Genomic DNA, 17,072 nt, shown 5'->3' on the forward strand with positions numbered 1-17,072 from the left:
AGCTGCGCTATGGAAATGCTAACGATGTCTGAGTCCATTTCTCTTCCTACCCCATTTTTTTTTTTTCTTTTTCTTTTTTTTTAACAAATGAAGTAGGCTGGGCATGGTGGCTCACACCTGCAGTCTCAGCACTTTGGGAGGCCAAGGCAGGTGGATTGCTTGAGCCCAGGAGTTTGAGGCCAGCCTGGGCAACATGGCAAAACCCCATCTCTACAAAAAAATACAAAAATGAGCTGGGGGTGGTGGTGAGTGCCTGCGGTTCTAGCTGCTCTGGAGGCTGAGATGGGAGGATCACTTGAGCCCAGGAGGCAGAGGTTGCAGTGAGGCAAGATCGAGTCACTGTACTCCAGGCTGGGTGACAAAGCAAGGCCCTATCTCAAATAAAAACAAATGTGATCTTACAACAGCTTTGATGCCACCTTGTAGCCACAAGGCTATACGCCCACAGATGCTCATCAGAGAGGAAAGACACTGTGCTGAGAAGTGACAGCAAATCCCATGGCTTCTGGGGTCCAGTGAGCACCCCAGGCTGGGGCTCTGCTGCTGAAGGAGGGACAAAGGTGTTCCAGGACCACTGGTCAGCAGCCACCACGTGGAGAGAACCTAATGATGTGATGTCTTCGTGTCCTACAAAGGCCTGCCACCATGCTGCTACCATCACGGGGAGCTGGGAGAGCGCTGTGGGGGTGGCCATGTCCAAAGTCCTTGCAGATATGGGTGAATGAATGAGTCACAAAATTAAACAAAACAAAGACCTTGCCGGGCTCACTGGCCCACTACAGAGGCTGGGACGTGAGGAAAGTCAAGCCCAGTGCAAATGTGCGTGCCACTCGCTCAAACACTCTCTGTGTTTGCCATGGCTGGGGATTTTCAGAACCCATGGAAAAGGGGAAGAAGAGGAAGAAAAATGAAGTTTTAAACTAACAAGAGGTCAAAGCCACTCATCCTTAAGTAGTTTTTTGTTTTCTCTTTTAAGACAGGGTCTCACTCTGTCACCCAGGCTCACTGCAGCCTCGACCTCCTGGGCTTAAGCAATCCTCCCACCTCGGGCTCCTGAGTAGCTGGGACCACAGGTGTATGTCACCACACCTGGCTCACTTTGGATTTTTTTGTAGAAACAGGGTCTTTCTATGTTGCCCAGGCTGGTCTTGAACTCCTGAGCTCAAGTGATCTGCCTGCCTCAGTCTCCCAAAGTGCTGGGATTACAGGGATTAGCCACCATGCCTGGCCCTTAAGCAGTTTGGCAAAGCTACCCTTTAACCTGTACAAAGAGCTACTGTAACTCGAGGGACAACGCAACCCTCTCGTTTCCACCTGTGTGTACAGCCGTGGCCCCTTCCTGGCTGCACTGACCAGAGTTTCAAGCTCCTCCCTCATCTCACTCCTGTGATCTCACACCAGATCCATGACATCTGCCCTAAGCACTCACTACCACTTACACATCTGCTTTCCCATCTAACCTACAAACTCAAGGCCAACCCTCGGCCATGGTCAAATAAATCAGTGGAAGTGTCATACATGTGACCAGCACTGAACACTCAGGTACCTGTACAAGTGAAGTTCCCTTCATATCCTTTCAGGAGCTCGGGGGGCAGACGCCTTGCTTGGTACACCCTGGCTTGCCGCCCTCACTTACGCCCTCACAGCAGGCTCCACCTAACACTTCAACGTTTCACAGCAATTACCCAGGATGACGCTGCAGGCCTGGGAGCTCACTCTGGGCCTTCCTGGGATGGCAGTGGGGTGAAGGGCTTGGCTTTCTGGGTTTTCCATCAATCTCTGGAGGATGCCTGCACACAGCAAGGCTCCCTCGCTGGCTGGGAAGGTCCACAGAGAAGACAGCGAGAGGGATGCACTGGCTGAGGGGTGGGACGGCGTGCTCCTGGGGGGCTGCCTTCAAGGAACCCTTGCATGACTGTTTCAGGGAGTGGCTCAATCTTTTGCAGCCCCAGTTCTCAGATCCGCCAGATGTTTGTTCCCAACGCCCAGACGCTGCCACAAGATTTGCTAAACAGATCCCCCTCACCTTGCCTTGCTGCCGCCTAGTTTAAGGAGTCATGTTCCACGCCAACTCCTTCTGGAGTCTTGAAACAACCTCATCGGCGCCCCCATGTAAAGTCACTTTGTGCTTCCACGTGCCCTGCAATAACTCAGCACCTGATTTACACATACACAAATGGCTTTCGTGTCATCACAAATTGTACCAAGTTGGAGAAGTGTCTTCCTAACCAATCACATGGTGTGTTTAGCCGGTTTTAATTCAACAAGGTGAGGGGCAGACTCCCACAGCGTGGTGCCTCTTCTGGGAGACGGCACAGGGCAGCTGCTGACTGCATGGTCTCCAGTTGCCCCTCATGGCATCTCTGCTTGTGTACCCAGTACAAGTGACTGAAGTTCTTGAGCCTCAGCTCAAGCTGTTCATCTTTAAAACGGGGATGAAAACAATAGCCCCTCTCCCATAAGGTTTCTGCGGACGTTCCGCGAGACACAGAGAACTACACGCAAGTCCTCCGCGTGGTGCTGGTGTGGATGACCTCTCGGCCAGCAGCAGCCATCCTCTCCTGCCCTCCAAACAATCCAGGAACTTCCCTAAATAACAGCACTGGGGCATTCAGTAGGGGCCTAATACATATTTGCTATTATGTATTTTAGTAGGCACCTAATACATAGTCTAGGCACTGTATTATTAATTAAGGTGTCTGGAATATTGCCTGACTCACAGCAGTGTCTCAGTTTTGAGTGTGGATGGGTAAGAGACAAACTTCACCCACTGCATGAGTTCAGGTCCAGACACTGGGGAGGGAGGCTCAGGGAAACGACCAGGGGTGTGGGCTGCCAAGGAGGGGGCAGCTACCAAGGAGAAAGCAAGGAGAGTCAGCCTCTCTTGGACAAAGGGGCCTGGCCTGCTCTGCCCCTCCCTATGCAGCTGTGAGCTCACGTTCTGGTATTCAAGCTATGCAGTCGTGCTGGGACAAGAGCCAAACTGGAAAGGTACCTTCACGGGGCAGGGAGACACAGGGAAAACCTTCTGATCACCATGAAGCCCTTGCTGTGCTCCCTGGGCTCTGCAGATGCTAGGAGCTGCATCAGGGCTCATGGTCACACAATTTACAAGAGGCCCCCATCTCTACCGATTCCTCAGAGCAATACTTCCAGCCCCTTATGATCACACTTACCCACAGGGGCAGGGAGAAAGGCATGGCGGGCCATTCCACAGAAACGCCGCCTCATCACAGCCTGGAGTTTATTTTAGGATCTGGCTCGTGCCCGGCTTTGCTTCTGACGAGCTGCTGCTCTCTGCATCAGGAACTTTTATTTATAGCCAGAATAAGACTGTTTGGGCTGAGGATTTTAGAATGGGAAGGGCTGCCTGAGACTTGCAAACTTCTGCAGAAGATCTAGGGGTGCCAGTTAGGAGAGGGGGTGCCTGGCCCCCAATGTCAGCCCTGGTCACATAGCCAGTCGAAACACAGCAGGGACTGCCTCACAAGGACGAGAACAACTACTCCTACCGCATGCTTCCTGCTAGGCAGATGAAGCGTTGCACGGATCATCTCAATTAACCTACACATAGTGCCTTACTGTTCTTATTACTGATGAAAATACTGAGGCTGGGAGGGGAGACCACGTGCCTAATAACACAGCTGGCAAGAGGTGGCGTGGGGATGGCTGATATCACAATCAGTTCATGTTTTCTGAAATACTGAGGTGTATCCTGGGCGAGACAGGCCCTAACCATGCAGTCCCACAGCTCTGCAGGGTACAGCCTCATCAACTCTGCAGAGAGTTCCTTAGCTGAGTGCTTTGTGACACCAGGCATGCAAAGCCCAGTGAGCTGAGACTTGATCCATAAGCCAGGATGCAGAGAGGGGTGCACTGGCCAAAGTGCAGCAGGACAGGCAGGGAAAAGGTGGAATCAGCAACCAGCTCCTTTGGAAACACACCCCTGAAAGCCACTGGGTCCTGGAGTCGAAACGATGCTAGAGGCTGATGACCTCATATGTGAGCGTGTGGCCAATTCATTAAAAGGCAAAGCTGCCTGAAGCTGGCCAGGCACCAGTTTTGTTTTTTTCTCACAAGTAAAATACTTAGAAAAGGGACCAGTTTTTGGTGACACCTTCTCTCTATTATAGTCCTGGCATAGAAAAAGGACTAGGGATGGGCTCTGTGTTGCCTTAGCAAGAAAGCAGGAAATATCTTTTTCTTCCTTTCTTTTTTTGAGACAGGGTCTCGCTCTGTCACCCAGGTTGGAGTGCAGTGATGCGGTCATGGCTCACTGTAGCCTCAACCTCCTGGGCTCAACTGATTCTCCTGCCTCAGCCTCTCAAATACGGGGGAATATAGGCATGTGTCACCAGGTACAACTAATTTTTTGGATTTTGTAGAGATAGGGTCTTGCTGTGTTGCTCAGGCTGGTCTTGAACTCCTGGGCTCAAGTGATCCTCCCACCTTAGCCTCCCAAAGTGCTGCGATTATAGGCGTGAGCCATCGTGCCCAGCAGGAAAGCAGATCTTTAAAGGAACAATTCTGAGTCCTCAAAGTAACAGCCACTCCACTTAATTCCTCTGCTGATCAGGAAGACCGCGTGCCAGAGGAGGCTGTCTGCTCATCAGCGGCTGAGGGTTAGGGACACAGGCCGAGGGACCTTGATCAGAATGGTTGCTCCACAGTGACTTGAGCTCCAAGCCCTGGAGAATTGTCAGCTCTACCAGTTACAGGGAAATGTGGTCATGTAAATGAATGGATTCACTGGCATGGTGAAGTGTTTGGGAAGAGAAGTTGCCAGAAATTGGTCATTACTGCATAATCTTGGCTCAAGCAAGGCTTATGACTTCAGAGTTTTTGGATGCTACTTAGCAAAACAGATAAGCTATTGGACAGCTGGTTTTCGGGCTTAAATTTTTATCCCTCATTTGTGAGAAAACACATTCAGGGGAAGCTGCTTTTCTAGTGTGGTCTGGGCTTCCTTCCTCAGCGGAGAATCAATGGGAGCCACAGCTCAGCACTGGCGCTGGGCTCAGAGCACCTATGTCCTTCAACGAGGGGACTGTGAGCCTCAAAGTGTGGGCCCCAATTTATCTATTCTGGAAGCAAATTGAGCTTTTAACTGCTGACGACACCCACATGATTGCCTGAGGAGAAAAGCTTATCTGATATGATTCTTATAGAAATGGGGTATGACCACTCCCAGGACACCCTCCTGCCCCAGGAAAGGTGCTTGGTAACACTCCTTGTTACTCCATTTGGCAAACTATTAGGGAGACCTCTGGCTTTGTCTTCTCTTTCCTTACAGTCCCAATTCACTATTGGTTTACACAGTAGGGTCTACCTTAGGCCCAGGGGCAACTCCTCTTCTTTGATGCCCCTCTGTTAATTTATAACAATAACTATACCTTACATAATGTCAAAAGATGAGTTCCAAAGCCAAGTGGTAGGTTCTGAGGCCAATGCCACATGCACCTGAACTGAGATCTGCCACAGACCGTTTTGTCTTTGATCCTGGTAAGAAGGCAGTCCTGTGGGTCACACTGTGTGAATGACAAGATGGCATTCTTCTCACCAAAGAAAGGCAACATTAGCATTATGTTGGGTCCAAAAAATATCTTCTCCCTTTTCAAATAAACTTCTTAGTGGAGCTTATTTTTAAAAACCACTTGAATATCCTATGAAAAAAGGATGTAAACGAACAAAAATGTGTTGCTTGGGAGAAGATGGGTGAATGTAAAAGTTCCTTATTAAGTTCCTTCTCATGTGACATATTTTTGCGACTGGAATCACAATATCTCCCTCGAAAATACTACGTTTTGGCCAATGGCTTCATGGCAAATTACACTCTTGCAAAACCTCCAATACATTCTAGGATGCTCTGTAATTCACTAAGTGTTGATCTGAATAGCATCAACCCTTTATAGAAAGATTTAGTACAGATTGAAAAATGATTCAAATTCAGTTCTAGAAGTCTGACAACTATTTTTACTCAGTTTGCATTTCAACAGCCTGACAGGGGCTCTAATTTATACTTATTCTTAGAACTCTATTTAGAGCCTGTAGCTACACTTTGTAACATGTCAGAACATGAAGGACAAATACACGCCTCTCGACATCCAGCCTACGCATTTTTCTTTTGACCCAGCCTTACGAGATCTCAAGATTTATTTGGCAATTAAGCAGTTAAAAAATGTTAACCTAACACTGTATTTTTCATGATGGGGATCTGGATTCCAACCCTGGCTCTAGCTTAACTTGGAACAAATGGCTCAGCTTCTCCCTCCTGGCTTCTCCATCTCTAGAACTGCAGAGAACCATTTGATCACAGAGTAGGAAGGAAGGCCCTCGATAGGGAAATGGTAGCCTGACGTGGAAGTAAAGGCAAGAGGCACTGGACGTGGAACTGGCCCTCAGGGTGCCTGTCAGTGCACGACCTTTACAAGGAATGGGGATCCTTTTGGTACCAGCCTTCCAAGAAGGTTTGTGTCTATTTCCTATAGCTTTATCTTAAAACTTCTCCTCTGTGATTTTCCCCACCACCCTGACTGAACTCTCACATGACAGTTTGCCTGTCATGGATGGAGTCAGAAGTACAACCACGGCCAGGTGCTACAGTGACACTACTGTGCCTGAAGCTGGTCAAGGGGCACCGATCAGCCAAAATGCCAGGCTGTAAACAATAAAGATTCTCAAAGTCTAGAACCAGGGGGTGGAAACAGCTCTGCATCAGAGTGGTTGCTTTTGAAAGCCCCCAATGCGAGGCACTCTCAGCTCTGTTCCTGCTGATAGGGCTGTGACCAGTCCTGCTCTCGAGATGGGCACAGTCCCTACTGCCCACAGTAAAGCAAGGCAGGCTCGCTCCTGGGCTCAGGAGGTAACGCCATCTCCTCCAGAGCTGGGCCTTTCTCTATAGGTGGCTCTCTACAGGTGGCTCTACATTATCCCCGGAGGGTCGCAGCGACCTGGAAGGGGCTCTGGTCTGCATGTACCTCCTTCCACAAGACCGGGTCAAGCTGAGTAGGATCTAATCCAGCCTTCACACTTCAGAGCAGCACTGGGTCTTTTAGGAAGAGTGGAAAAGCACAGGGGGAACGCACTGCAGGAGCCAAACTGCAGACAGGAACTACCTGGGAAACTCTCGAGCCAGACACAGCAGCCAGAGCCTCAGGTCAGTAGGGAAGGAAAATGAGGAAGAAAATGGATTCTCGGCCAGAGCCTGGGACCAATGCATCTGTTACATGGGAGCTAGAGGCTAGGCTGCACCAAAGCTGCCAGTTCATAGCCCATCCCCTCTCCTCAGGGGACATGCAATCCTGAGAAGACGAACTGGAGTATGACATAGGAAAGCAGCAGCCTCCCCCATGTGGCAACAGATCTGATGCTAATAGCTCCCTTTCCATGAAATGCTGGTTGTGCGTCACGTACTACATGTGTGCTTTTCATCCTTGTAACAACCTTGTGCTCCCATTGCACAGATGAGGAAAGCGGGGCCCAGGGCATTGGGGCGGGGCGGTGTGCTCAGGTTCATACAGCAAGTAAGGAGAAAACACAGTGTGGGAGAAGACAGGGTTGGGCAGGAAGGAGAAACTCGTATATTGGGAAGGGATGAAAGGAAGGCAGTGGAGGTGTGCAGGGGACAGGCTCATGGTAAGGTGGGGAGAAGCAGTGTGAGGGCTTCCGAAGAGCCAGGGAAGCTGGTCCTGGTTCTGCAGGGATGTGGTGACACTATAGTCTAGCTGCAGGGTTGAGAGGCAGGGAGGGCCTCCGACTGCAGAGGCAGGAAGGCCAGTCAGGAGCTGCAGTGCATCCAGGTGAGATGTGGGGGTGGGGAGGAAGTGAGTGGCCACGGGCTGGAGAGAAGCGGACCCGCTCAAGGCTAATGCCCTGTGCAGTATCAGCAAGACATGGTGGGATGGGGAGAAGAGGGGCAGGACGAGAATGAATGGGCACTGCCTGCCCATCTGCTATGTGCCAGGCACGGGGACTAATTTCTGACCTCAGGGAGCCCAGGGTCTGGTGAGGAGAAGCCTGCGCTCAAACAGCTAGAGATCCGCGGAGACTCAACCTTGGACTTGTAGATTCTGCCTCAAAGGGTATGAACTTGTAGACTCTACCCCTAAGGGCACAGACTGGTAGATGTGACCCTTAAGGGTATGGACTGGTAGACACTAACCCTAAGGGCACAGACTGGTAGACTACACCCCTAAGGGCAGGGACTGGTAGACCCTTAAGGGTATAGACTTGTAGACTATATTGTGCTGCTAAACCCCCAAGAATGGAGGAGAGTCTAGGAGTCAATGGTGTGAAATAACCTGAAGCACCTACGTACTATGTGAGCTATGCCAGGCCGAGGAGGAACATGCACCAGTGGGAGGGAGAGGCCTCAAGGGGGCTTCACAACACGGGGACAGCGGCACAGTCCTTTTCCCCAAAGAGGAGCACTCCATGCGGACTGTGCAAAGGGAGGGTCAGACCGGCCTGTGCACCAACACCCCCCACTCCCCGGGAGGGGCTGCCTTGAGAAACCCCTCTCCCACCCCCGGCTACTGGGTTCTGCCCACAGATGCTCCCTGCTCTTTCTCTCTCAATGTGATCTAGCTCTGACCAGGACAAAAAGCCAATGAGACAAGATGGCATCAGGGAGGAACAAGGGACAAAGGTCAGGATGGCAGGAACTTATTTTTTCCAACGGGTGCCGAGAGCCCCACAGTCTTCCACTTCCCTCCTGTGGGCCATTCCGTTTTCCTCTTCCTCTCCTCCCTTCTTCTCTCCTTCTCTCTCTATCTCTCCCCTTTCCTGCTTGGCCTTTAGGCCCGTCAGTGTACCCACGGTTTCTGTGATGGCTCATCCTTGGGGATGGTTTGTGGCCAGAAGGTTGGGGGTAGGGAAGGAGAGAAAGAGCGAGCGAGTGAGAGGCAGATGCATGGGCAGAGTGAAGGAGCCTGCGACGGGTCCCGAGGAGCTGGGCCTGGCATTTCCCAGTGAGGGGACACCATGGCATGGGGACCGAGCGTCTGCATGAAGCTCAAGCCTTCTGTTGACAGCACATGTGCTGATGCACAGAAACCTGGGCCCATCTCAGAAAATGACTGTTTTGCCCAAGAACGGGATGCCAGCTGCTCTGCAGACCCTTTTAAAAAAATTAAAGTCCTCAAGATGATACACACCAAACTCTCTTAGCCTGAAGTTTTTTTTTTTTTTTTTTTTTTTTTAAACAGATGACAGGTATTACAGGCATTTCAATGTAACTTCTACTCACAACTTGGGTCTGCTAGCAGTTTTAATTATCCAGATTCATTCTGGAAGCCAAGATGGTAAAGAAATATTTCAACAGATTTCTAGCACCCAAATAGATCTCTTAGTGAGAGTAAATACCCATAACTTTCAGTTAGCAAAGAAAGAACGTACAAGAAAGTAGTGTGGGGTATGGAGGAAGGTGTTTTTTCTTTTTTGAGACGGAGTCTCGCTTTGTTGCCCAGCTGGAGTGCAGTGGCTCGATCTCGGCTCTCTGCAAGCTCCGCCTCCCGGGTTCACACCATTCTCCTGCCTCAGCCTCCCGAGTAGCTGGGACTACAGGCGCCCGCCACCACGCCTGGCTAATTTTTTTGTATTTTCAGTACAGCCGGGGTTTCACCGTCTTAGCCGGGGCGGTCTCGATTTCCTGACCTCGTGATCTGCCCGCCTTGGCCTCCCAAAGTGCTGGGATTACAGGCGTGAGCCACCGCGCCCAGCCGGAGGAAGGTGTTTTTTCCAATGGCAACCCTGCAGCATTGGCAGGGCAAGGGCAGCCCTAATGGTTACTGAGAGATTCTGCATCTCTCAGTCTGAAGCCTGTGCAGGGGATAGTAGGAGGGACCCCCTGGGACCAACTCATGGGCGGTGCTAGTGAGAGAGAAGCCCAGCAAACAGTCGAGTCCAGGCCCAGCAGAGCCTGTGGGTGGGGAGGACTGGCTTTTCCTGGAGTGGAGGTTCTGGGGAGACGGGAGGGCTGGCTGTCACCATTCCCCTCATGACCTTATTCTAAGTGCTTACATTTGAGATGACCTTCCCGAATGGATGCTGGGCTTCCTGGCCTCCATGCCTCTGGCAGGTCCTTCTGTTTGGAACATCCTGACTTGCTTTCCCTGTCCTTTAGCTCCTAAAAATCCCGAGTGTCCTTCAAGTCACAGTTCAAGCTCCACCCCCAGCCCCCACGACCCTGTCCTTGCTCCACCACCCACAAGGTTTCTATGCCTACAGCTCTCATGTCATTCCTCACACGTGCCTTAATGTGGTGTGAACTTGTATTTTACATACAAGGTATCTTAAGACTCCCATATATTCCAGGGATAAAAACCATGACATGACCAGGAGCAGTGGCTCACGCCTGTAATCCCAGCACTTTGGGAGGCCGAGGCAGGCAGATCACCTGAGGTCAGGAGTTTGAGACCAGCCTGGCCAACATGGTGAAACCCCATCTCTACTAAAAATACAAAAAATTAGCTGGGCGTTGTGGCGGGCAGCTGTAATCCCAGCTACTCCGGAGGCTGAGGCAGGAGAATCGCTTGAACCTGGGAGGCGGAGGTTGCAGTGAGCTGAGACCGTGCCACTGAACTCCAGTCTGGGCAACAGAGCAAGACTCCATCTCAAAAACAAAAACAAAAAACCAAAAACCATGACGTACTCAGACCCCAAATTAATTAGTATGTGTGCAGATGTTCTTTGGTTCTGCGCAGGCTTCGTGCCTGTCTTCCTCTGCTGCTGACCTGCAGCCCTGCTTTGCTCGGGGCCATCCTCCTCAACTGCATGTCTTTTGCAACCTGGCCCGGAAAAGTTGATGTCCTGAGCTTGTTGAATTAAACCTATCCCTGGTATCAGGGGAGGAGTGAATGAGAATACTTCTCAGTATCCACTTCCATTTAAATTGTTCCACACAGGTTTAGTGCCCTACAAATTCCCTTGGCAAGAGGTTTTCAATGGTTAGAATCTTTTAGTGGAAATAATCGTCCACTGTGCCAAGAACCATGTGAGGTGTCTTCAGATCTGACAACTGCTGTGTTTCCAAGGGGCACTCATTCATAGTTCCATGCTGGACAAATGACACAGGCCCAGGAGCAATGAATGAAGAAATTCAGGAATAAAGGGCCGCTCTGATAGTAATCCAAAGCCCTATGTCTGGGGCTCATCTTACAATTTAACCAAAGGATATATGAAGAATGTTGGCACTGTACTAAATCCCTTCTCTGAGGTTTCGGCATACTGGGTGTTGAATGTCCCAAACCTGGCCATTACTAATGGTTCCTGAGGTATTCTCCTTTTAATGACATAAGGCACCTTATAAGGTCCTTCCCCCAGGCTCCTTGGTGGACTTGTTGCTAAGAATGCAGTGTTTTAGACACAAGATGTCTTAAGGCTCTTGTATGTCCCAGGAATAAAAACTATGACGTACTCATAACCAAACTTAATTAAAATGCCCTCGAATTTAATTTTGTGGCAAACAGTCCAGTTCATTCACAGTCCTCTAACCCTAACAGCTCAAAAGGGATATTGTGGAAACTCTAAGGGGAAAGAAAACAAAAACAAAAACCTAGCTCAGTCAAGAGCTCGGACTGTCTAAAGGCCAAGTTTCGTAAGATTTGTGAAAGGAGCTTGCCAGAGGTACCTCTGAGGAAACCAGGGGCTTGTGTGTGGCCAGAGCAGGGTGAGGGGAGCGCATCTTCCCAGCATGAGTAGGGCTGCTGGGGGCTCTAAGGCGTGAGGCCTCAGTACCCAGTGGGAGAATGCACTCCAAGGTCCTCAGACAGGCAGGACCATCGTGGGCACTGGAAGGCACTGGGCATTGGACTGCCCACCCTGGGCACAGATGGAAACCAGACAAGACCAAACTGGGAACCTGAGTTTGGATAAGTCTTTAAAAGTCACTCGGTCCAAACTCATCATTTACAGAGGGGAAAAAAAGGCCAAACAGGTTAACTCTCATGTGTAAAGTCAGAAGCAGAACAAGACTAGAATCCAGAACTCTTATTACTAAGACAATGAGAGCAAGAACAGCAATAAGCTTTCTAAGCTTACCACATACCTAGCCATTTCATATAATTTTACTTAATCCTCACAATTACAAAATACGAGGCAAGTAAAATCCAGTCCCAAAGGAGAGACGCTGAAGCATCTTTGGTGGGGGGCCATGGGGGGAGAACTGCACTGCCCAAGGCCAAACTTCTTTCAAGTGGGACTCGAAATTGTTCTAGAGTTCTTTCCCCTGTGCTAAGTTTCATTTTAACAGACGAAAGGGAGAATGGTGGCCATTTTGGTTCCTGGACATGCGCAGATGCCAGTGAAAGACTCCCCTCTTCAGTGTCAGCCCCTAGGCTTCAGCAGTAAGCTGTTTACACAAATGACTGCAGCCCATTCCCTTCCTGGACCCACACCCCGTGCAACATGACTTAGCAGCAACTACCATCAAGAGGCAGAAGCAACTTTCTTGCTCCCTGAATCTGGGCTGGCCTTGTAATTTAACTGAGCAAATGCAATGGCACGGGCATCACACTACTTCTGAGCTTAGGCCCTGAGGGGCCTTGAATGCTTCCATTTGTTTTTTTTGGAAGCCCGCCAGCTGTCATGTGAACAAGCCCAGGCCAGCCTGATGGAGGTGACAGACTACATGGGTCACAACCAAATCAGCCCCATTGTCCCAGCTCAGGTCCCAGGGATGTCAGTGAGTTCAGCCAAAATTGGCCAAGCCTGGGCCATAGCAGCACACCCATCCTGCTACTCCATGTCCTAAGCAGTGACAAATGGTCACTATTATTTTAAGCCACCAAGTTTTGAGTGGTTTGTTATGCAGCAAAAGCAAACTAATACATCCCTTAGAGTCAAACTATCATGTGCTAGTGAAGCCTGCTCTCCTCGACCTGGCTTTCTACGTGAGGAATAGTACCACCCATCTACTCACCCATCTCATCTATCTTATCTATTTATTTTGAGACAGGGTTTCACCATGTTGCCCAGGCTGGACTTGAACTCTGGAGTTCAGGTGATCCTCCTGTCTCAGCCTCCTGAGGAGTGGGGACTACAGGTGAGTGACACCACACCTGGCTATATTCCTTTTTAATCCTGGAACACAGAGGACTGATCCAAGGTCCAAAGGGAGATTGGGATAAAAAGGCTAAAATGTCTCTGTCAGTTTATGCCAGACTGGTGATGCTCCCAAGATGGCCACTCACATTTCCCATGCTTGCCCCTGCCTCACCTGGATGCCTCATGGTCTTTAAGGCCCCAGAGAACCAACCATTCATAGCCTTCCCACCTATGTGTAGGGACCCGCAGAAGGGCAGGGGCCGTGATGGGCAGCAGAACACACGGCTGAGGCACACGCTACCAAGGAAAGGCCTTGTTCACGCGTTTCCAAGTAAAGAACAGCAGAGAGCAACTCACCGAGGGCACGGGCAAGCTGCCGTGCCGGCTGAGAAAGGAGTTAGAGACGGACACACTGAGGCCCTGAGCGGCACTGCCGTCCTCGGGGGTGAAGGCCACTTTAGTTTGCTGGACACAGTAGGAGACAGAGGAGAAGGAAGAAGCAGCACAGGAGGCCTGCTGGACAGAGGGGAGGAGAGAGAAGGCAGGGAAGGAGGGAGAGAAGCAGAGAACAATCAGGTCCGTGCAGGGAAAGGCCCTGGATGTTGCTCTCCACATCCTCCAACAGACGTTCTGGAGAGGGATGGCTTCTGGGCCCAGTTCAGGGACTAAAACCAGCTGCCGAAGGCTATCTGCATGAAAAGCCACCCTCCTTCACTTCCTTACACTAGATCCTAAAAATTGTGTCCACTGGAAGCAGGTTGGGTGGAAGGAGGACGAGGGGGCTGGAGCCACACAGAACTGGGCTGACTCTGGGCTTGGAGCTGCTCCTCTGTGGCTAGTGGATCCATGTGTCATTCACATGTCTTCAGAACTCAGATGGGGCTCCGGCTGCCTAGGTTTGAGTCTGGACCCTGACATTTCTCACCTGTTTGGCCTTGGGCACTACCTAAAGGTCTCCGTGCCTCAGGTTTTCCGTCTGTAAAATGGGGATAACCCTGGCGCCTCCTGTACAGGGCTGTTGGGAGGATGAAATGGGATGATACGTGTGAAGCACCTGGAATCTTGCTTACCACACTGTACGTGGGCCAATAGGTGTGTGTAATGAGCACCATTTTTGTCTGTGAAGTGTGGAAACACTTCCTGCATCTGCATTTGAGAGAGGGTGTGACCAGCAGCTGGCAGGACCTGTCAGGTGGTATGCCTGGGCTGTCATTAGGATTGGGTGTGGCTCCCGGGTCTTCTGTTTCTAGCTGTGGGCTTGGATTCAGGTTCGATGGCTCTGTCAGCCTCAATTTACTTATAACGGGGATGCCAGGAGCTGTGGCAGGGACCACGTAGAGCCAGATGAGAGCCCTGGTGCTTACCTGGGGAGGTGTTCAACACAGATGTTCCTAACAGGCCTCCGGGGGCTGAGCTCACCACTGCCCTGCAGCGTGGTAGAACAGGTTCTGATTCCACGTGCTCACTAGGGGTGTCTCCCCGAATATTCAGAAGCCTGTGGACTCCACAGTATGGAGAAGATGCCCAAGGATGGCAAATGGGCCAAAAATATTTTCAAAAAATCTGGCTCCGCAATGGCTTTTTTTTTTTAGACAGGGTCTCACTATGTTGTCCAGGCTGGTCTGGTCTTCAACTACTGGGATCAAGTGATCCTCCACCTCAGCCTCCCAAGTAGCTGGGAATACAGGCAGGTGCCGCCACCACTCCTGGCTCTCGGCAACGGTTCTAACCAAACATTTTAAGCAAGGGGTCTCTAAATTAGGCATTTATGTTTCCATGGTGGGACCCTTTTTGAAACATCTTCAGAGCAATTGAGATTCATATTCTCAATTGTGTCTGTGGGGTGGGCAGGGCAGGTGAGGATCTGAGACCCTGAAAACGGCATGTGTGACACAAGTGGCAGGACTGGAATTCAGGACTCCCAACTCCAAGCTTGGCCTTTCCTCTACTGGACATGGCCACCTCTGAAGGGGCTGAGTGTGGTTTTTGAGTGGAAACAAAACAGCTTGTTGGTTAACCAGAGCCCACTGAGTATAGGAAGGCTCAGGGACTCCTGGGACTGGGCTGAGCCCCAGGTGATTATATTGAGTAATCCAGGGACATTTGTCCTCCAGTCTGCAGCTGCCTCCCAGAAGAATCAGACGGCCCCTCACGTCCTCTCGCAATGGATAAAAGATGGCCCAGTGCACACCAGTCGCCTCCTGGTAAAAGCCACCAGACTGGCCAGCACACGAGCACAGCAGCCCAGGCAGCTCTGAACAAGCCTGGAGCTCCCTGCTGGGGAGCTTCCTCTTCCTGGGGAGCATGGCTGGACAAGAGGCTCAGATCCTCAAACCTGACTAGGGCCCTCCATGTTCATTAACTGGCAGCAAAGGGAGAAAGTTTGGAGGGATGCCATAGGCACCCCCGATCTGCCCACCCTCCCAGTGCCTGGGCAGTTCCAGAGCCTCATGGGGTGCCCACGGTGGAACAGCTTGCCTTGTGTGCTGACCCGTGCTTCCTTACATGCACAGGAGTCCTTAGCACAGGAGTGTTTTCTAGAAGAGGAAGGTGCCATGTCTGAAACAGAGTGGCTCTGTTTAAAGCCATCCTCCACTTCAATGGCACTTGTTTTCCTTGGGCCCTCCCCGGCCAAGGCTGGGTTGTAAGTCACTCTACACAGTTAGGCCCATTATGCCAATCAAGTCCACAGATGGCTGTGCACAGACCATGTCCTGTGCTTTGATTGAGTCCCTCCTTTCTGGGAGGTCTATGTTGAAGCCAAAGAAGAAAGAAAAAAATACAAGAGACTGTCAGCAGAGAGAGCAAACACCCTGAGTACAAGCCTGTCCCTGCTGCATGGGGCTGCTGTGGAAAAGAAAGGTCCCTGCACCCCAGGGTGGGGAGGTGGTAGAGTGGGCACTGGGGTGCTGGTGAGCATCTAAGGAGGAAGTAAAAGCATCTGTGTGGGAGATGGTGCCTTCCACACCACACCCAAAACCAGGGCCCTGCCACAGCAGGGAGGAGGGTTAACCTTGCCCCCGAGGAGGGTCATTTTGGTTCCTAGAGACTTGCTAGGATCGGAAGTTCTAGTCACAAGGGAAGGTGTCACTCACCAGCTGCCGCTGCTTGGGGGGTAGGGCGGGCGGCGGGGCCAGCTCCTGCACAGAGTCCACCCCACTGAAGGAGTCGCTGAAGCCGTATACCTCCATGAGGAGTTTGTTCTTCTGCTGGTAGATGTGCTCGTTCTGAGGCGTCTGGTAGAACATAGAGGGCTGCGGCTCCGAGTAGTCCTCCAGCAACTGCATGTAGGCCAGCACTGTGAAACGGAGGGAGAGAGCTGCAGCAAGGCCAGGGGAGGCCATGTCAGGGAACCCCTCCCCCCATTCTTCCCACAGCAGCTAGGGGACTTTCCACTGAAAGCACCTCAGGGAGGGACGAACAGGCGGAGCGCAGAGAACTTTTCGGGCAGTGAAATCACACTCTGTCTGATGCGCTAACGGAGGAGACACGTCCAGACCAGCAGATGCGCAACACCAACGGGGGAACCCTAATGTGAACTGGGGACTAAGGTGAGGGCACGTGGTGGGTGCAGGGATGGCAAATCTCAGCCACCTCCTGAGCAGGCACTTTCCCCTCGAGGCATGTCGCAAGTGCCACGAGCACCTGCCAGGTGGAGTTGAGATTCAGATGCCAAGAAAAAGTGGTGGCTCTGCAGTGCTAAATTTTGTACCTTCAAATAAGCACAAAGCCAGAGGCTTCTCTGCAAACCTCAACTAGTCAACAAATCAAGGAAGGCCAGACACTGAGCTGAGGAAGACAGTCACAGAGGTAGAGAGTTTATTTCTTCCCTGAGCCACACTGGGGGTCCAGGGATAGAGGAAATGCTCTCTCTCCAGGAGTATCACTGAAGGCAAGTGTTCAAAGTCACCTTCTTTATTTAAAAGAATATGTAAGAATTTCTTACTAGCTCCAACAAGCACCGAGCAGAACTTGGTTGTAAAAGATGCACAGGAAGAGATGGTTCCCCCCTGAGGTCAGCTGCTGCT

At 51.1% G+C, this 17,072-nt stretch overlaps 1 protein-coding gene across 7 annotated transcripts in view; it reads right to left on the reverse strand.

Annotated features, from left to right (window-relative positions):
• RAPGEF1 (Rap guanine nucleotide exchange factor 1) overlaps positions 1-17,072 on the reverse strand; it is a 164,452-nt gene that overhangs the window by 30,090 nt on the left and 117,290 nt on the right. For 4 of the 7 annotated variants that reach the window (XR_004031460.1, XM_030818073.1, XM_030818071.1 and 1 more), the window contains 2 exons: positions 16,140-16,342; positions 13,402-13,560 (listed from right to left, as the gene is read on the reverse strand). Coding sequence is in view for 6 of the 7 variants with exons in the window: in XM_030818073.1 (XP_030673933.1) it covers positions 13,402-13,560; positions 16,140-16,342 (362 nt within the window). In the remaining variant the exon portion in view is untranslated. The remainder of the gene's footprint in view (positions 1-13,401; positions 13,561-16,139; positions 16,343-17,072) is intronic. The other 3 variants (XM_030818072.1, XM_030818070.1, XM_030818074.1) reach the window with 2 other exon arrangements.

The sequence above is a fragment of the Nomascus leucogenys genome, chromosome 8 (genome assembly GCF_006542625.1).
Source record: "Nomascus leucogenys isolate Asia chromosome 8, Asia_NLE_v1, whole genome shotgun sequence".
NCBI classification, from domain to species: Eukaryota; Metazoa; Chordata; class Mammalia; order Primates; family Hylobatidae; genus Nomascus; species Nomascus leucogenys.